The following is a 20368-nucleotide window of genomic DNA, read 5'->3' as shown; positions in this document are numbered from 1 at the left end:
TCTTGTACCATGTCTAGTCAAGGGTGATGGCAAAGAATCCACAACTCTGTCAAAGCCTCTTTGTCTGCTATGCTAAGCTATGTTTGTGGTGTTGATATTCCTTTGTGCAAAGAAGGCTCGATGAATTAATGTTGAAGGGGAAGAATAAAAATTTAGATACAAAAAAAATGGCTCATCTTCTCGAAGCTCATCATCCTTTAAAATTTTTTCACGGAAGCAAGAGAGAATATGAATATTTATTAAAACACTATGTAAATGAGGGCGGAAATGAAGAGGATTTCGAGAGGGCACTTTCTCAATCTTCAACAATCTATGTAGAAAATCTAAGTTTTTATACCAAGGAGGAGCAAATATACGAATTGTTTGAAAAATGTGGAGAAGTTAAGCGAGTTGTAATGGGTTTAAATAGAAATACGTTAACACCTTGTGGATTTTGTTTTGTTGAGTTCTATCACAGATCCGATGCAGAGGAATGCGTTAAATATTGTAGAGGATGTAAATTAAATAATCGTGCTCTTAAAATTGCCATCGATACAGGTTTCGTAGAAGGGAGACAATACGGAAGAGGAAAAGATGGTGGTATGAAGAGAGATGATTATATAAAGATGCTAAAGAAACGAGGACCAAGAGGTGGAAGAGAACCAAGAGGAGGAGGTTCAATGTCTGGTAGAAGATCTTATGATAATGATCGTGATAGTAGCAGATCATCATCCTATAATAATGACTATCATCGTGGAGGAAACAATGGATCAGATCATCATCGTCACTCTGATAATTATTCTCCACCTTCTCCTCCATTCCGAGATGATCGAGATCGATATGGATCGTCATCTTCTAGGCCATCATCACCATACAGAAATCCACGATCAACTCGTGATTATCACTATTCCAACAATAATAATAATAGATATCAACCTTACCCTCCTCCACAAAATAATTCACCTCACTATGGAAGAGTTGATTCAAGAAATAATTCTTCATCCTATTATGGTCCAACATCTTCTTATGGTAGAGTGTCTGATAATTCAAATCAAATTGAAATTCCACCACCTCGTTCTTACAATAACAACAACAATAGAGGAGGAGCATATTATGACAGACATCAATCTTATGGAAATTATTCTGATAGACCTTCATATGGAAGAACAACCAATGATTCAAATAAGAACAACAATCAAGGATCATCTCGTAATGAGTTTGAATCTCGTCCTAGAGACAGTAGAGACTACGGTCCAAGACACTAAGATTAATTTATTAAACTATAATTTATACTCTAAAGTTCATAAAGATAATTCAAATTAAATCTTTTACTAATTTATTATGAGCTATTGCAGTTTAAGCTAATTTTATTAACACAACCTTTATCATAAGAAGCTGTGTTAATAAAATATGATAGTTCTTAATTTTTATTTGATTTTAAAAGAGAAATTTATTTTCAACAGGTTGTTTTTCATTTTGTGGCAGCTCTTGAATTGGAATCTTATTGAAGAATTTCAAAATTGCAGGTTTCGTACAAATTACGTCAGACAATTTTAATTTCCTTATCAAAATATGCAAAAGAATTACATACAGTTCATCTTATCGGGATATGTTGAGAGCTGACTTCTTTTTTAAGAAATCCTCTCTCTCGATTCCCAACTACTTTACCAGTAGTAAGTGGATCTTCCAGTTACTTAGGGAGATTCACTGACTTAGTGGTCTGTTGTTCCATTAAATGGTAACTATTTGTAATACTCAATATAATTAGCTCTAAAATATAGTTTTGGAAAGGAGAAAAGAGAAATTGTATTTGTTATTGTGGTTTTATTGGTTTCTAAATTAACCAACAGTTTCAATATGGAAATTAAGACTTCAACACTCTAGTTTTAAAAATAGATTACACAACTTTCTATCATTCTTTTCTTTTTTAGGATAATAATATTGCAAATTCAATATATGTCGAAGTTAATAATTTCTGATAGTCAAATGAATGAAATTTCCAATTATAGAATTATACGTTTTACAATATTAATAAACTTTAATATTAAGGATGTGAATGGCTACGGCCATATCACGATGAATGCACCTCATCCCGTCCGATTTGAGAAGTTAAGCATCGTCGAGCCACATCAGTGCTGAGGTTGGAGACAACTTGGGAACCTGTGGTGCTGTAGTCTTTTGTTGCAGATTTTACACTTTAATACAAATTCAACAAAGAAGCTTGTTTTTATTGATATCAATATTGATTCATTAAGTAATGCCATTTAAAAAATCATTAGAAAGCATTAATCAACTTTTTAGCTTCTGAATCAGCAGATGGACTTTGTCTTTCATTGGCAACCTTCATAACAAGAGTCAAATTGCATTCCAAAGTGACAACGAAATCAGAACCATTAACCTTGTAAGAATAGCCAAGGAAACCAGAAGAATCCTTACTATCAGCATTGTGAACAACTCTGAAAATCAACTTTTCCAATCCCATGAAAGCATCCTTACAATCAGGATCCTTGATGAAAACCTTTCCAATTTCACCCATATTGCTCAATCTTGGACATTCGGTTAAGAATTTGATACAATTATTCAACAAGGTATCTTCAGCAAATCTATCACCATACTTGTACTTGGTTTCAGTTGGCAATGCAGCAAGAGAAGCCCAATCCAACAAGATGATCATCTTTGGATTGACTTGTTGAAGATTCTTAGTAGCAGGAACAATTCGATTGTTGAATAATTCACGAACTACCTTCTTGAATGCCAAACCACTTCCACACATGTTTTGGTTGAATAATTCTTCGTGAGTTTGTTCAGTCATTTCTTAAGATTTTAATAGTTTTTGAGTTATTCAGCTGTTGAATTTGTTTTTTGATTTGTTTAATGATTGAATGAATGGTAATATGAATTTATAGCAATTTTTAAAGAATAAGATTACAACAGTTACAATGGAGTTTAATAGAGTTCAATGGTTTTCTGAGAATTGAATTGGTTGAACATTTGTGGAACAACCTTATTGAGAAGTCAGTAAGAGGAATGGTAACACCTCAGTTTCTTCCAATGCATCTTACTATCGAATAGGATACAGCAAAAGTGGGATTATTGTAATAGGGAGGATATTTAGTTTACAATATTCTCTTTTAACCGTCATGATCACATCAGCTTCAATCCATTGAATGGGAACTCATTGAAACTTGTGTGATTAATAAATTGATAACTGACTAAAAAATTACCACTTCATGTGGACATGTACACATGGACAATCATCATATATGATTTGAATACGAGTTTACATGCAGATTAAACCAATCCCCAATATTTGAAACAACATGTACTTCGAATTGATTACCTTCCTACCTTGTTCTTAATGGTGGAATTCAAGAAAAACTTCACTCGCTTTACTACTTGATGATGAAATGGGAATGAGGTTGTATGGTTAGTTTGTAATAGTTTAAAATATCACTAATTTCGAACAAGAACAACAGGAAATAGATTTCACAAGCGAAAAGTGCTAGCTTGTTTATCACACGATGCATGCTGAAAAGAACAATTCGAGTAAACTTGAAGGAAAATCAACACTTTCTATCAAGAAAATTCATAGAGGATAATTCTTGATGCTTTTTGCTGGTTGCAGTTACAATGAATGAACAGCAAGTCAACAATTTGCGTCGTGAAACAAAGTTGTTCAACATGTCCTTAAAAAAAGTTAGCAACACTTGAACACTTTTCTAAAAATACTTCGAATTGTTTCAGTTAAATTGTTGAAGATTTTCAAGGGAAATTCCATAATGACTCAATTGAAAATGTCAAGAGAAAAGTTCAAGATAAGGAAGGAATTCCATCCGATCAACAAAGACTCATCTTTGCAGGTAAACAATTAGAAGATGGAAGAACTATTAATGATTATAGCATTCAAAAAGATTCAACACTTCATTTGGTATTGAGATTGAGAGGAGGAATGCAACTTTTTGTAAAAACCCTAACTGGAAAGACAATTACAATTGAAATGGAATCGAATGATACTGTTGAACATTTGAAACAAAAGATATTTGATAAGGAGGGAATTCCATCAGATCAACAACGATTGATTTATGCAGGAAAACAATTGGAAGATGGAAGAACAGTTAGTGATTACAATCTTCAAAAGGATTCAACTGTGCATTTAGTGTTGAGACTGAGAGGAGGTTGTTAAATACCAAATCGATATAATATTGTAAATAAAATCAGAAGTTTCAATTTCGATTTGATCTAAAATTATCAAACCAAAATTTGCATCAAGTAATTCAACATGTCGAATGTTCAATAAATAGGGGGTGATCAAACCTGTTTAATTCTTCAACAACCTGTTATTTGAACACAACAAGATTCGTCCAGAACTCTTGCCTTCACTGTTCATACAGTCAAAGTAGCGGGATAGTCGCCATATTCCTGGCAGGCTTCCCGTCCAAAATTAATAATTGAAATGTTACAAATATCACATACAACAAAACTTTTTACCAATTAATAGAACATGTTATCAACAACAATCCATAGAAAATTGTAAACGAAAGTTCTGTGGTAATTGATTATAGTCACTATTAACATCAATAGATTGGTTTCAAGAAGTTAGCAGACAACTTTTAATTTGGAAAGTGGAAGATTTACTTATGATTTCGATAATGTCCACAAGTTGTGTACTTCAATACAAATATTAATATAAAGTATTAAATTATTATTATTATATTCCACTTTTTCAATTTCAATTTTATTTGGATTATTTATTATATTAATTATCTCATGATGTTAAACATCCATTTAGTATCAGTTTGAAATATCAGGGCTGTCGAATTGTGACTACGTAGTACAGTTCAGCATTGGATGAAACAGACTGTGAAAATCTAAAACTATTTAGCAACAGGTTGGATCCTAATTTCTAATTTTCCAAACATTTTTTCAAATCCTGTTTAGAACAAGGTTTAGTTAACACTCCATCAAACACACCAATTTCATCAGATAATGAAATTGTGACATTTCCTGTCAAGAGATAAATCCTGAAAGTATTTCCAAATTTTTCTCTTAATTTCTTGGCTGCTTCTAATCCGTTCATATTTGGCATATTCTATTATTGTTATTAGACCTTAAAAAACGAAATTTGAGCTACCTACCATATCAGTAAATACAACTTTGTGAGTGCTTGGATTAAACTTTTCAACCAATTCCTTTCCATCACAAACAAAATCAGTTTCACTTCCCATACTATTAATCATCTTTACAATAACTTTTCTATTGATTGGATTATCTTCAGCTATCAAAACATTGGAATTGAATTTTGGAGTTTCTTCCATTTCCTTTTCACCTTCTTCTAAATGTGACATCAGGTTCAAGTAATTCTTGTGAACGTTCAAGTGTAGTTTCGATCTCTTTTCTTCTACAACAACATTTTCTTGAACTTTATATTTTACCTCGTTTGGAACAATTTTAAAAGCCAAGTCAACTGTAAATGAGCTTCCTATTCCAACCTGTGATTCAACGTTAATAGTTCCATTCAATGTCTTGATTAAATGAGATACTGTAGTCAATCCTAGCCCAGAGCTAGGTACTTTTGATTGTGAATTATTTTGCAATTGTACAAAGGGTTCAAATATAGATTCCAACAAATTAGGAGGAATTCCACATCCAAAATCTTGACAAGTAAATCTAATCTTTACAGTTTCATCATCTTTCTTTTCCAAAATATTGCATTTAAGCCAAACATCATCATCTTTCTTTGATGCTTTCACTGCATTCGTCAGCAAATTAGAAAGTATTTGATGGATCTTTGAAGGATTTGATAAAACTGTCAAGTTCTTAATTCCTTCATCAATTTCCAAATTAAGCTTAACCTTAAAATTCGAAGCATAACCAGAAATTATTCCTTTCAGCGATTTCAATGATTCGAAAATATTGAAAGGTTGAATATTTGTATCTTCCTTCTTTGCACCCTTACTTTCATGTTCAATTTTAACAATTTGTAAAATGTCTTCAATCAATAGAAGAATGACACTATTCGATGAAACTATTGTATCTACGAGATCATTTTGTTTCTCATTCAGAGGAGTTTCTTTCAACAATTCTAAACACCCAATGCTGGACATGATTGGACAACGGAATTCATGACTCACATGTGCAATGAATCTACTTCGTGCTTCCAAAGCACTTTCCAAACGTTTCCTTGTTTCCTTCAGTTTGTCCACTTTGTGTTTCAAGAATCCAGTTACATTAACCAGATAATATGTCCACATCCACACCACAGCCACCAAAATAAAGTAATCCATCATTAAATTTAGAAATGTCTCAGTGTACCCATTCTCTAACAATTCATAAAATCCAAAATAGCAAGCCAACGATATATACATCACTGAAGCATAGTAAGTGGGTAGTAATCCCCAAAATGTAGAGTAGATATATAGTTTGTTAGCTCCTGCAAACCAAATAAAAAGCACTGGAAGGAAAATCATCTTGTGTTTGGGAAGATACATCATTCTCAAAGTGTACATGACCATTGAAAAAACAGTTCTTATAATTTCTCTTTTATCCAAATGTTTGAATGATTCCTCATAGGTGAGAGCTGTATCATTATTAGTTTGTCTTAAATAATTATTAAGGCACTGAACAAGGAAAAAGGCAATATTCAATAAATTTTCATAGAGTGTCATTTGTTGAACACTTTGTAGAGTGGCAAAGATGAAGAGAATTCCGACCAATCTCTGAAGATTCTTCTTATCAGCCAACATGTTCAACATGCCCCTCTCCATGTCATTCTTACATTCGCTCATCGATTTAACTAGGAGAGTATCAGTAAGAGGTGGTTCTGTTCCTTCTTGATGATTTTGTAATGATGATGGTGATGAAGGCAATGATTTAGGCGTTGATGGAAGTGAAGAATCTATTATTGTTGAAAGGGATGAAAAGGATGGTGTTTTTATGAATTGGCGAGAGTTGCTCCTACCATTCCGAATAGGAATTATGAAGTCATCTGATGTTGATGATGAGGATGTATCTTGTTTCCATGGAGTTGCTGCTTCTATTGAACAGCTACTGCAGCTTTTACTATCACCTGCCCTTAATAACGATAATGAGGATGACGATAACGATGAAGATGCTGTATACCCATCCTCGATGATCACATCATCCTTACTTCTGTTGGATACATTCGATGCATTTAAAGGCATTTTTAATCTCTTTTCAAATGGGGAACAGACACAATGATTAAGGGACCAAACAAAGGTGTTGAGATATTTGGAGATGCGATGGTATTAATATAGTTTTAAAATTCTACGATAATGCACCATTTGAACTAACAAATGAGCGAGGCCTTGAATACACGCAGTTGAGATTTGCTGTCATCTACAGTTGATTTATTTTACAGCGTGGCAAATTTGTTTTTTCCAAAATTCACATATTCAAAAGTTGGTCTATCATCTGCCAAAGATGAGGTTATCACTTTGTCCTTCAACTTTTGAATTGCCTCTGCAAAAAAGTCGGCAACGTTTCCTTTAGTGCTTGGACGGTATTGTGATATCCTATGTAAGAATAGCATAACACTTGGATTAGATGATGAAAATAAACTACTATGGCTTCTAATTTCACGCTTTTTGTAATGTTCTGTCCCTCTTTCATCCAAAGTGGTAACCATCAAGTTGAAGATGTTTCCAAAGTATGTAATGTGATTATCATTCATATTCCATTTATCGATGGTTGTCATGAAATAAATATCTACTGATCTAGATCCTCTATTAGTAAAGTTATGTGTCAAAATAGAGGAATCAACAATACCAAACTTAAAGAGGGCGTGTATAACTTTAAAGTCAACCAGCTGCCAAATGCATTTTACAAATAAATAGAATCTGAAATCTCTGGAAGTGCGCTTAATAATTTTCCAATGCTTGGTGATGATATTGACACTCAAAGGAGTATGTCCAGATCTTAATATCATGTGAATTGGCGAATTATTTTCAATGAAACCTGAAAAAGTTAGATTAAGTCAATAACAAACTTACAATCAACAAGAGGACAAGTTTCTACACCATGAGCAATCGATTCTTCTATGAAAAAATCTAATAATTTTTCAAATTGTTGTTCTATTTGTTCAGGAAGATATTGATCTCTAAACGAGTATAAAATTCCAACTAATTTAGCAAAAAATACAGTACGTGTGAGTACTCGTCTTCTAGTTAAAGTTTCAAACATTATCTTTCTTCTTAGTTGCGTATTTTCCAAAGTTAATAAGCCACTCATTGTTTTAAGGTAACTGGCTAATTCACTAATTAGTGGTGAATCTTTCTGAGCTCGTTTCTCAAATTCTACTGTTGCATTTATAGTACTGTTCACTAAATTTTGAAGAAAACATCCATTCCATATTTGCTTCCATTTAGATGGTCTTTTCGATTGTTTTTCCACTTGTTTCTCAAGTTTTTCCAGGAATGAATTTGTTTTCTCTACTGCTTCCTTCTCTTCCTTCTCTTTATATTGATCAGAAATGGACTGATGATGTTCTGATAAATTATGATAAACAGGAGTTTCATTAATTGAGTAAGAATGTTTAACAGCTTCATAAACTGACTTATTCAATGCAGAATTCTCATTAAACCAATACGGAAACAAACTCTTTGCTTTCAGAACACAAACTCTTAAATTCTCTCTCAAATCCTTAATCGGACCCAATATTGTTCGATTGGATGAATCTTCAACACGCCTATTGTATCTTCGTATCCTTGAGTTTCCTCTCACTTTCCCTCTTTCATTTATGGAATCAATAGCACAATTCAAATCCATTCTCATCTGTTCTTGGCACAATAATCTATAAAAACCCTGATTTGATTCCGTCTCTAGTAATTGTAAAGTAATACAAGGACTCATTCTGTAGGCTAGCCTTTTAATTTCTGTCAATTCCATAAATTCAAAAATATGAAGAAAACAATCGGTCGGCAACTGTTCAAAATGTGAGGTTGGTGCAACATTATAATGGTCAATATTACGTTTAGGTTTGATAAAACGAGTCTCCTCCTTCTTTGTTCGTTCATAGACTTTGCGTTGTTTTATTTGGTGAGACTTGTTCAACACCACCAGTTTTTGTGGTATTACATCATTACTTGGCTGATCTTTGTTTCTTGGTTTATCATCCTTGCTTGTCTTCTCTTTTTTTGTAGGCTTTACAGACTTGTGCAAATCCTCTAGGGACAAATCGTCAAGCTCCCGAAGTAAATAGTATTGAGCCATTTTTTTTTGTGATTGTTGAGCGGATAAAGACGTCCAATAATTGTGGAATTTTGAAGAACTTAAAGTTCCTTCATGGTTAAATGGAAAGAAGATACCGAAGAGTGGATTACAAAAAACAAAATAATAAATATTGTAATACTCTTTCCTAAAGAACATCATTGATTTTCAATGAATGCAGTTTCAGAATTCAACAACATTCTACCGTAGATATTTCTTAATGTGTATTACACCCTTTAGATGACACTCTCATGTGGCTTTACTGTTTTTGTAATCGCTCAATAACAAAATCACAAAAAAATGGAAAGAAATAATGCTCTGATATAGACGGTGGTCAGTGATGTAAAATGCCGGGTCAGGGAGTAAAAATTTCAAAGTCGAGCCAGAGGCATTTTATGCAGAACTTGCGAAATTTCGAAGTCGAGCCGGGTCAGGCTAAAAAATTTACAAGTCAAGCCGGGTCAGACAAAAATTTTTACAAGTCGAGCCGGGTCAGACAAAAAAATTTCAAAGTCGAGCCACAGAAGATCCGTTGCTTTGACATTTGGTTGATAAAAACCGTTAAATTAAAATTTAAAAAAATTAAGAGATTTTGTCTACTGGCCACAATGTCCAATCACAAGCTGGTATTTGGAAGCAACTGAACAACATGGCAGTTGGCTAGAAAATTAATACAACAACCCATCATCAGGAAGTTTCTTTGACTGGAATCTTCTTCTTACATCTAAATCTCCAACAACAAAGAAACCAAGAAATTGGCAACAAAAAGAGGAAATCCTGTTGATGATGAAATACCAACCATCAACCATAAACTCCAAAAGCTTTCCAAGAATTTACCAAGACGATACTACCAGCAGATCAGAATATGAGGAAGATGATGCATCAGAATCCACAAAGTGGAAGTGATGAATAAAGTGGCGACGAAATATCATCCGAAGAATAAATAATATTAAAATATTTATAAAATTGGCTCGACTCTAAAAAAATTTGGTTGGAACAACGAATACAGGGTACTGCCCACCGTCTAGATAGATATGGGTTCCCTCTCACTGTTCCAATCGATTTCAATGCCGACCAATTGGAGGAAAAGGCGTCAAAATTGGAAAAGAAGATTTTTATTGCTAGTTGTGGTTATAAAAGTTTGGCTTCTATTGGTTTGGTTTTATTCTGGAAATTAATTGATGATTTGAAACCCTATATCTTGATGAAAGAAGAATATAAGAGTGCTGTTGATGGTCCAATCAAGGAATTGTTGAAAGGTTTTGTGGATGAAAATTCGATGGATAGTAAAGAGCATTCGGAAACCAGTATAAGAATTTGGAAGGACAATTGGCTGCCTTTCCAATGAAGAATTTACTTCAGATTGAACATGTGATGGTGGATGATGCTGCAGAGAGTTTGAGTGTTGAAAGATTTATTGGAAAGTATTTTACACTCAATTTTGGAAGTTTAAAGCATCAAATTGAAAACCAAGAGAAGGTGCTTGCTGTTTGTTTGAAGAGAATTATCAAGTTTGTGTTGGGAGAAATTCTTGAGCTTTCTTTGAATTACACACTTACTTTTCACTGTTCCTCAATTGGACAATATGCAATTGAGTGTGCAATTAAGAATGATCAAGAGTTGAACAACTCACTTCCAGGGGTTTCGAGTTATTTTTCGAACATTACATTGGTACTTGTGAACAATTGGTTCAATCAACATACTGACTCATCCCAAGTCTCTATTAGAGAGGGAGCTAGTCTATCAGCTCTGGTACCAGATGTTCACTCAAATATTTTGAAATTTATTGGAAATTTTAATGAACTATTGAGGATGAGAATTGTCTGCAAATATTGGAATTGTTTAATTGTTGAAAATGATGAAATTTGGAAATACTGTTATCATTTAACAATGATTGAAGATCCATTATTCTTCACCTATGCAACCAGTTCTACACTTTCACAAATTAGAAACGATGAATCAAAAGGATGGAAAACTAAATTCTTTTCTGATTTATTTCCTCATTTAAACTCAAAGAAATCAATTATTTCAAGTTTTATGAAATCAGAATCTGTAGATAATAGTTCTGAGGAGATTTTAAATAATGCTGTTTCCTTATCCTACAATTTGTATCCAGATTATTTTGATTCCAATAAGCCAAATGATGGCTCTAAAACAAAGATTGGAGGTTCTCCAAATACGACAAACAAATCAGCTATTTGGAGAAAAGGATATGTATTTGTTGGTCAACTTGACTGCTCTGAACTTGGTTCATTGATTAATTATCAAATTCCAAAATCTGGGTTTTTATACTTTTTTGTCAAAATGGAAAACATTCGAGTTGAGTTAAATGAAGCAAAAATTGATGCTATTGATGGATATGTTGTATATCAAGATTACAAAGATAACTCAACTGTTCCGCTTGCTCAACTGGATGGTAGTGAATCTCAGGTTGTCAAACTCCATAACCACTCACTGAAATTAGGTATCTCAGCAGACACTAGAATATTCATCAATTCCAGCAGGGAGAGGTATGATGATTACACCTACTATGAATTAGAAGCATTCTCTCCATCATTTGACTCTCATTTCCTTGGACAATATTATGGAAACTACACCAATAATTTCAAATCTGAAAAGGATGATATTATTCTCTTCTCAACCAATGCAATCTATCCCACTACTCAATTCCTTACTCACTTTATTTACTCCATCAGTAGCGATAGCTTATTGAAGAGAGATTTCCATAATGCCAAATTCACCGTTCACACTCCATCCTATGTTGGCTATTAATATTAAATAGAGAAAATCTTCAATTTTATAAGATATTTTTAATAATTAATGAAATATTACAATTGACCAGTTGGATTTCTCTACAATTTTGTTTCTTTGTGCTTGATAACCATTTCACAAAAGTTTTTAGCCATAATTTTACCAACAGTCATATCTACCTGTTTTTCATTGTCATCATAAAGAACTGGAATATCTTTAAGAGTCTTGAATATTTCTTCTGATGTGACAAGATCCATCTCTGGATGAAATTGTAAGCCAAATGTTAATTTATCCTTAACTTGATAAGCTTGATTCTTCCAATGTCTTGATTTGAGTAAATGCTCACACTTTTCATTCAATAAGAAACAATCTGAATGTGAAGAGGATGAATAGAAACCCTTCTCAATTCCTCTGAACAGCAAATTCCCTCTTGCATCCTCATCCACAAAATCAATTAAAACAATTCCAAACTCTGGTTTCTCATTCAAATTCTTCAACTTGGAAACTCCATCATTTCCATTCAAGGCTCTCGAAACTGCTTGTGCACCAAAGCAAACAGCAAATATTGGAAAATCCCGATCAATTAATTCTCTAATAACATTACATAGAACTTCAATGTAGCACAGAGAATCATCCATACAACAATCCTCACTACCAGGAATTAATACAGCATCATAATTTTGTACAATAAATTGAACAATTTGATGAGAATTTAGAGTTTCGGATGGCCACTGATTTTTAGCAACATGATACGAAGTGCACTCGGAAATATCATCGGTGAACATGTACTTTTTGAATAGATCGTCTTCAAAGAGTTGGACGTGATCGGAAACGTCGAGAATTGCAATCTTTACTCGAGTCATTTTTTTTAAATGTTTTTAAATATTTTTTACAACATTAAATATCAAGTTGACTGCGAGAATTAATTCAATACTCATAATTTAATAAAATTAGCTTAATATTTAATAGTTAAAAACATATGAAAATAATTATTTAAAATATCCAATTTAGGATAATTAATTTTGATTGAATTTTTGAAAAAAAATGCAACGAAGCCTTCTTCGTCAAACAAGCCTTGTTGACTCGGGCCTTTTTTTAAAGAACAGAAAGTATTTAATCGGAGGAAACAATATTCAAAGGAGATTTAATCAAACTTCATCATCAAATAATAATGAATTTATTTCCGATTTAAAAAAGAGAGGAATTTATAATGATGCTACTTCGGGATTTGATAATTTAATGCAAGAAATGAACAGTGGTAGTGAATTGGCCAAGTCTATTGGTATTTATGCTGGTTTTGATCCTACAGCTTCGGGGCTTCATGTTGGCAATTTGCTTGTTCTTCAAACTTTGAAGAGATTCCAATTGGCTTTTAATCCAAAGAATGTTCATATTTATTGTCTTGTTGGTGGTGCAACTGGTAGAATTGGTGATCCAAGTGGCAGAAAAACAGAGAGACCTCTCTTGGATGAATCAACAATTAATAATAATATTGAAGGATTGAAGAGAGAAATGAATTCTTTCTTCTCCTCTAAGAACAATGTCACAGTTGTCAATAATGCTGATTGGTTGGGAGAAATGAAAATGATTGATTTATTGAGAAATGTTGGAAAATATTTCCAAATTGCTAACATGTTAAGATTGGACAGTGTTAAATCTAGAGTTGAAAATGCTGATGCTGATAATGGTGGTATGACTTTTACTGAATTTTCCTACTCACTTTTCCAAAGTTATGATTTTTTCCATTTATTGAACTCAAATAACGTAAGACTTCAAATTGGAGGATCTGATCAATGGGGAAATATTACAAGTGGATTGGAATTCATAAAGAAAAAGCAAACAGCCATGCCAGAAAGTTGTCAATCAGTATGCAGTGGTATGACAATTCCTTTACTCACAACTGCTGATGGAGTTAAATTTGGTAAATCTATGGGTAATGCTGTCTGGCTCAATCCTGAAATGACTTCTGTCTTTGATTTTTATCAATATTTCCTCAGAGTTCAAGATGCTGATGTGGAGAAATTATTGAAAATGTTAACATTTGTTAGCTTGGAAGATATTGACCAAATCTTACAAGAACACAATCAGCAACCAGAAAAGAGAATTGCTCAACAAAGACTTGCTGAAGAATTAACAACACAAATTCACGGAAAGGAACAATTGGAAAAGGTACAAAAATGTACAAATTTATTATTTGGAGCTAGCAGTGAGGAAGCAATTGAAATTTTAAAGACCTTATCAAAGAAAGATATTACATCACTAATGAAGGATTCTGTTGGTGGACAAGTACCAAAGGAAGATCTTTTATCTAAGCCAATTATAGATATTGCTTTAGCTCTCAAGCTTGGACCATCCAAATCTGAATTGGGTAAATTGATCAAGAGTGGAGGTTTTTACATTAATTACAAGAGACAAATAGATCCAAAATATGTCATGACAGAAGCTGATCTTGTGGCAGGTAATGGATCAATTGCTGTATTGAGATTAGGAAAGAAGAATTATCATTTAATTGAGGCTATATAAATATTATTTACCTAAATTTAGATAAATTTTATATTGTTTTTTTGTTATTTATTTAAGATTTTCTGAATCGAACGATAATGAGCTCCTTTTCAGTCGAGTTCGTTTTGAAATTCATTTTAAAAAGGAATTTACACTACTTGTAAAACTGTCTTTTTACCGTCCAATTGATCTTTGAAAGATTTAAAGTCTATTTTGATATTTGTATTTGCTCCTATTTTTAAGGCTTCAAATTTGAATTGCTCTCCAAATCTCTTTGCTATTGTTTCATCCAATGTATCTACCCACAAATTGATACGAATCTATATTAAAGTTATTATAAATTAATTATTTAAATATTACATACTTGATTCTTTCTGTTGGCAACACAACATCCAAGCAAATTATCCGAATAAGTAAATGACTCTCCTACACAAAACATCACTAAATCTAACCAGTATTGATCAGCTGGAACGTGCTTTTTAGGGAAACTATAAACCCATTCACCACCACCAATACATTTTGGATCTTCCCATTCTGGTTTTATACCTTCCTTCAATAAAAAGTAAGTTGTACCGGTCGATATTTCACTAGGTCCTCTAATGTGATTAAAAACACTCCAAAATGTTTCAACATCCGAGAATGTATAGACTTCATTGTAAAAGTGAGAATAGTTTTGCTCGTTAAGTTTAGCTTGAGGGTTATGATACCATAATGTCCAAGTATTTTCTAAAATAGGCCTTTCTGCTACTTCTTCATTAACTTCGGCTTCAGTGTCATTTTCAATTTCTTCTTGATCAATTACCTTCTTTTCGCTGCTCATAGTATCGTACTATTCTAGTAATATTGTTGTTGCTTGATGATAATGTATTATTATTATTAAATAAAACAAGGCTTGATGATGAAGGTAAAAGAGTGCGAGGTACGTCTAGATTACTACTCTTTTATTTTTTTTTTATAATTATTTTTAATTTTACATTTTCGAGTTTGTCTTCAAGCCTAATAAAAATTATTACATCATTTGATGTTTTTGAAAAATAATTTTACAAAACAATTAAGAAGATGTGATTGGAATTGGAATTGAGATGTATTGTTATTAATTTGAATATTCCCTTTTAGGTGGTTCCTTCATTTACTCATGCTCATGTCTATTAAAAATCTTTAAACAGGTCTCTTATTGTTCACACAACCTTACAACAACAGTGATTGTCAAGTGAGATATTGTTGAATACATAAAAACCTTGTAAGATATTCTGAAAGTAATAAAAATTGAATTCTTAATAGTCCATGATGATTTGCCAATATTTATTAATCATCAGCTTTCGATATCTTGGACAAATTGGCTCTAAATGATCGAAAATCGAATTTGAACAAGGTTGAGCCAGCACTGAGAATGTCAAATGCACCTTTGCATTGGTCTTCCAAACGTTTGACGTATTCATCCTCATCAGTATCAAGCCAAAAACTAATTCTAATCATACTCTTTCTGTTTGCAACTGTACATCCACAAATATGATCTCCCAATCCAATAAAGTTTTCTCCGATACACATAATACAAGAGAACAACCACCATTGATCAGCTTCTTGTCTTGATTTTTTAGCAAAACTAAAAACCATTTCTCCTCCATTGATACAATTTGGATCTTCCCACTCTGGTTTAATAGCATCCTTCATTAAATAATATGTTGTTCCGATTGGTAAACATGATGGTGAACGAACATTATTAAATAATCGCCAAAAATCCTCTATTGTAGTAAAAGCTTTAACTTTGGTGAAAAAAGCCTTATAATTTTGTTCATTAATTTTACTTCTAGGACTGTGATACCATAAGGTCCATGTATTATGTAATGTATGATTAGGTTCAGAAATACGGTTCATTATATATTCTAGGGTTTAATTATTATAGTTTTAATATTTTACAAGAAGAGAGGCATATCCGAAAAAGATAGATTTTGTTAACGCGTAGTTATTATTATTGCTAGGGTAGTTGTTGTTATTGTTGATGATTAATTCGTAGCTAGTGTTGTTGTTGTATTTGCAAAAAAAAAGATAATGCGGCTACTACGGTATTTGTTATTGGTTTTTTTTAATGTGTTTTATTTTGTATTTTTTATTTTTGGATTTTGATCCATGTTGCTAATTAGGCACCTTGTACAAGGTGCAAGATTACAAAATTTTATTATTCTTGAAGAAAATGTTAAAATACTTGTTCAGTTGGGTGATAATAATCCATCAATGAATGTTGGAAAAATTGGAATGAGTGTCAAAATATTATCATCATTTCCTTATTTGTTCAATAATTAATTCTAAACTTTCTGTAATTTCAATAAATTCTGGTCTATTGCTTGGTTCCTTATACCAACAGAGTTTCATCACTTCAATATAATCTTTTAAACATTTTTCAATGGTTTGCTTTCCAATTTTTTGAATTTCTCTCATTGTAAAGTGATCTTCAATCCATTCTTGAATATATTCGAAATGTTCTCCCATAACAGAAAGAGAAGGTCTTAATCCATTGGTTACTTGTAATAAAATAGAGAATGGTGTTGTTGCATCAGATAGTTCATTGGAAAATGGAACCATTTCAAATAGAACTTCCCACATGATTAGTCCAAATGAATAAACATCCAATTTTGTTGTTTGTCCTTTGTGATAATTAGATAATAATTCCTAAAATATTAAATAATAAATCAATGATTAATTTGTTGTTAAAACTTACTGGTGCCTAAAGATGGAAATTGCTAAATTAGTTAAATGGAATATTGTGAAAAACTTACAATGTATAATAAGGTTCCAACATTTGTGGTCATTGTGGCTGTATTATTCGAAACCATCTTACTGAGCCCAAAGTCACTCACTTTGGCATTTAAATTTTTGGTAAGCAAAATATTTCCCGGTTTCAAATCTCTGAAAATTGTTAACTCTCCAAAGTAAATAGAAACTAAACTTACCTATGAATAATCTTGTTAGGTCTTATCGAATGGAGATAGGTCATACCCTTTCCAACATCCAAGAGAATATTCAATTTAGTTTCGAATGACAATTTTTCTTTTCCAATTTTAGACTTGTAGAGTGCCTTCTCAAGACTTCCATTTTCCAAGTATTCCACCTAATATACAATAAATTCAAATTATTTCTCAAAAGTAAGTACTTACAACCATATACTTGCTGTCGTTGGTTATTGAAACTCCGTAGCAACTAACAACTGACGGATGTCTTAATGAGCTCATTAAAAGAGCTTCTCTTTCAAACTCTTCATCATCCTCTTCTCCTAAAGTTTTCAATTGTTTTATGGCAACATCTGTCCTGTTCCACTTTGCTTTATATACTAATCCGTTAGATCCTTCTCCAATTTTAGATAATATATCAATTTCTGCAATTGGAATAGTGTATCGAATAGAATCCTCAGAGTTGAAAGATTTTTCAACCAGTGGAACACTCAAATCTGAACCATTGCTGCCATTATTGAAAACAAAAGAATTATCAATAAATTTCTTTTGAATTTCCTTTTCTGCTCTTTCTTGTCTTCTCAATTTTTTGAGTTTTTTAACAATATAAATTCCCACCAAAATTACAGTCACAAATATAATAATTAAGGAAATAGCACCAACAATAGCAGCTGGAAGAATGATTTCTATTGGAATGTATTCACATTTGACATTTCCATAATTTTTAGAAATGGTATATCCTGGTGGACAATCAACCAATTTCATTCTAATCGAATGTTCGATATCTTTCAATATGAATGAAAAAGTTGTTTCTTCATGGAAGTTGGCATATTGATATTCTTTAAGAAGTATTTGAATATTATTCGAAAGTATGCTATCATTTCCGCTTGTAAAACCTTGTGTTTGTAAAACTAAATTATTAGAATTGATTTTCATAGACATTTGATTTTCAGGAAGCATTACACTTTTCTGATTGTATCTATCTGATAATATAATTCTCAAATCCAGGGATTCTCCTGGATAAATTTGAATACTCTGATTGGTAATCAATTGATATTCGAATCCATTGAGTCTAAATTCAAACTTCTTTTTTGTGAGTTCTGTAGCAATATTGTTACCATAACAAATTGCCTTATTGATTCCAGCAAAATTATACACCACATCAATCTTTGATTTACCTTTCATATATAAACATCCTCCAGCTTCCAATGCGTTATTAGAATCACAAATTGTTTCTACTGTTTCCCATTGTCGTAGATTTGAAACATCTCCCACATAAATTGCACCGCCTGATTGAGTTGCTTCATTGTTAGTGAAATTTGAATATTCGATAACAGTAGAAAGTTGACTTATCATATAGACAGCTCCTCCATAACCTGCCTTATTAAATGAAAAGTTACAACTCGAAATGAGAACATTAGCTTTAGTTATTTTCAGAGCGGATCCAGTCAATCCTCCAATATTATTCACAAAATTACAATTATCTAATAGTAATATAGTGCTATCTACAACATAATTGGAATCAAAAACAATTAAGGCATCACTTGCCTGATTATTGAAAAATTCAGAATCTTGAATTGTAATTCGATTCCTACTAGATGACAGGATTGTAATAAACTTGGATAAATTATTGGAATGTTTACAATTAACAATAAGTAAATTTTTACAACGTTGTACTGAAATCATACTTCCACCAATAGTATTATCCACAAAATTACATCTTTCAATTGTCACTTGGTCAACTGTGGCTATTCCAAAAAAATTTCCATTCTCTGGCTCAAAATTAACCCTGCTAACAGTGACGTTGATTATTTCCAAAACACTCACAACTTCAAACATCATTGGGCCTGTAATAATACTTGAAAGAATTGAGAATTTCTCTCCGCCATGAAATAAACTTGTCCCTGAGAATGAACTCCAATGACAATTCTTAATTTCCACTAATTTAAAATTGGAAATATTAATAGTTTCCATTTTCACTTGTTTAGCTTTCAAATTTCCTTGTAAGTAAGTAATCGAATCGTTTAGTATAACAAGATTTTGAATCTGACTTGTAATTTCTAATGAATTAAATTCGCTTTCCAAGATGTTTGCATTTTCAATTGAAGTTTGAATAGTAAGACTTCCTTTACATTTAGAAATGGATAAATTCTTCATTTCATAATTAAATACAATTATTATTCGAATTGAATACCCCTTTACAATGGTCAACTCATCTATTTTACTATTTACATGTAGAAAAGGATAACATGATGATAGGAAATAGTCGTCATCATCCCACCCAACAATATTCAATTTAAAATTTGATGTAAAATTAGTAAAGTCAATTAGAATATCGCAGTCAATTACTTCTCCTCTTACTAGAATATTCATCTCTAAAGATAATGTTGAGGAATTGTTTCCCAGCTGTAATATTGATCGTGCCGAGTCTATAACTTGAGACATGTAAACACATGGAATGGATTCATCAAGACATGAAACATTTGTTTCCGTTCCTTGATAAGAATCCAGGAAGAAAGTGAATGAGGATTCTCGTTGCTGTTGTTGCTGAATGGATTTCACCTCACCTGTGACCACAATAGTGAATAAATAGAGCAAGATTACGAAAGATAATAAAGTTCGCATTTTTTTTAATTTGGCTGGATTTGCCATATCGCAAATATTTTGATTATTACCAAATATCTCGAGATTCTAATTTAATTCTATTGGAGGTTGGCTCCGTAGTGGATGGTTTTATTGTTTATTGAGTTTATTCTTGAAAATTAGTTTGCTTAAGGCTAAAAGTTAGTTTATTAAGAATTTGGTGGAAAGCTCTGTAAGAAAAAAAGGATGGCAGATCTGTAGTGGCAGAACCGTCAGAAATCAGCCATCATTACAAAATCTGTTTTTCAGAAAAACAGGCAAAAATAACCTAAAATGTCTAAAGTCAAGTACGTAATTGGTGGCAAAAGTTCTTACACCATGTG

General features: G+C 32.3%; 11 protein-coding genes across 11 annotated transcripts; 4 read left to right on the top strand and 7 right to left on the bottom strand.

Moving 5' to 3' along the window:
- Window positions 1–167: 167 nt before the first annotated feature.
- Window positions 168–1244, top strand: NAEGRDRAFT_54297 (uncharacterized protein; the record flags this gene model as incomplete). Its single annotated transcript, XM_002669324.1, has 1 exon — window positions 168–1244. The coding sequence occupies one exon, from the start codon at window positions 168–170 to the stop codon at window positions 1242–1244; it is 1077 nt and encodes a 358-aa protein (XP_002669370.1).
- A 1010-nt stretch (window positions 1245–2254) lies between these two features.
- NAEGRDRAFT_54296 (uncharacterized protein) lies at window positions 2255–2791 on the bottom strand (the record flags this gene model as incomplete). The annotated part of the gene is made up of 1 exon (XM_002669292.1): window positions 2255–2791. One exon carries the CDS (start codon window positions 2789–2791, stop codon window positions 2255–2257), a length of 537 nt encoding a protein of 178 aa, XP_002669338.1.
- A 1137-nt stretch (window positions 2792–3928) lies between these two features.
- NAEGRDRAFT_44874 (uncharacterized protein) lies at window positions 3929–4162 on the top strand (the record flags this gene model as incomplete). Its single annotated transcript, XM_002669323.1, has 1 exon — window positions 3929–4162. One exon carries the CDS (start codon window positions 3929–3931, stop codon window positions 4160–4162), a length of 234 nt encoding a protein of 77 aa, XP_002669369.1.
- Window positions 4163–5087: 925 nt separating this feature from the next.
- Window positions 5088–7160, bottom strand: NAEGRDRAFT_75747 (uncharacterized protein; the record flags this gene model as incomplete). Its single annotated transcript, XM_002669291.1, has 1 exon — window positions 5088–7160. One exon carries the CDS (start codon window positions 7158–7160, stop codon window positions 5088–5090), a length of 2073 nt encoding a protein of 690 aa, XP_002669337.1.
- Window positions 7161–7351: 191 nt separating this feature from the next.
- NAEGRDRAFT_54294 (uncharacterized protein) lies at window positions 7352–9207 on the bottom strand (the record flags this gene model as incomplete). Its single annotated transcript, XM_002669290.1, has 2 exons — window positions 7352–7953; window positions 8142–9207. 2 exons carry the CDS (start codon window positions 9205–9207, stop codon window positions 7352–7354), a joined length of 1668 nt encoding a protein of 555 aa, XP_002669336.1.
- Window positions 9208–10209: 1002 nt separating this feature from the next.
- On the top strand, window positions 10210–12005 carry NAEGRDRAFT_82183 (uncharacterized protein). Its single transcript, XM_002669322.1, has one exon. The coding sequence runs from the start codon at window positions 10549–10551 to the stop codon at window positions 11974–11976; it is 1428 nt and encodes a 475-aa protein (XP_002669368.1). The 5' UTR covers window positions 10210–10548; the 3' UTR covers window positions 11977–12005.
- A 51-nt stretch (window positions 12006–12056) lies between these two features.
- Window positions 12057–12818, bottom strand: NAEGRDRAFT_75744 (uncharacterized protein; the record flags this gene model as incomplete). The annotated part of the gene is made up of 1 exon (XM_002669289.1): window positions 12057–12818. One exon carries the CDS (start codon window positions 12816–12818, stop codon window positions 12057–12059), a length of 762 nt encoding a protein of 253 aa, XP_002669335.1.
- Window positions 12819–12999: 181 nt separating this feature from the next.
- Window positions 13000–14478, top strand: NAEGRDRAFT_75743 (uncharacterized protein; the record flags this gene model as incomplete). Its single annotated transcript, XM_002669321.1, has 1 exon — window positions 13000–14478. The coding sequence occupies one exon, from the start codon at window positions 13000–13002 to the stop codon at window positions 14476–14478; it is 1479 nt and encodes a 492-aa protein (XP_002669367.1).
- Window positions 14479–14606: 128 nt separating this feature from the next.
- Window positions 14607–15277, bottom strand: NAEGRDRAFT_75742 (uncharacterized protein; the record flags this gene model as incomplete). The annotated part of the gene is made up of 2 exons (XM_002669288.1): window positions 14607–14777; window positions 14822–15277. 2 exons carry the CDS (start codon window positions 15275–15277, stop codon window positions 14607–14609), a joined length of 627 nt encoding a protein of 208 aa, XP_002669334.1.
- A 247-nt stretch (window positions 15278–15524) lies between these two features.
- NAEGRDRAFT_82182 (uncharacterized protein) lies at window positions 15525–16503 on the bottom strand. Its single transcript, XM_002669287.1, has one exon. It carries the CDS (start codon window positions 16330–16332, stop codon window positions 15763–15765), a length of 570 nt encoding a protein of 189 aa, XP_002669333.1. The 5' UTR covers window positions 16333–16503; the 3' UTR covers window positions 15525–15762.
- Window positions 16504–16731: 228 nt separating this feature from the next.
- On the bottom strand, window positions 16732–20027 carry NAEGRDRAFT_75740 (uncharacterized protein; the record flags this gene model as incomplete). Its single annotated transcript, XM_002669286.1, has 5 exons — window positions 16732–17124; window positions 17232–17361; window positions 17406–17563; window positions 17610–19553; window positions 19764–20027. The coding sequence occupies 5 exons, from the start codon at window positions 20025–20027 to the stop codon at window positions 16732–16734; spliced, it is 2889 nt and encodes a 962-aa protein (XP_002669332.1).
- Between the last annotated feature and the right edge of the window lie 341 nt (window positions 20028–20368).

This window comes from Naegleria gruberi (genome assembly GCF_000004985.1).
Source record: "Naegleria gruberi genomic scaffold NAEGRscaffold_84, whole genome shotgun sequence".
Lineage (NCBI taxonomy): Eukaryota > Heterolobosea > Eutetramitea > Acrasida > Naegleriidae > Naegleria > Naegleria gruberi.
Note: the sequence above shows the minus strand (reverse complement) of the source record. Positions and strands in the feature narration are given on the sequence as shown.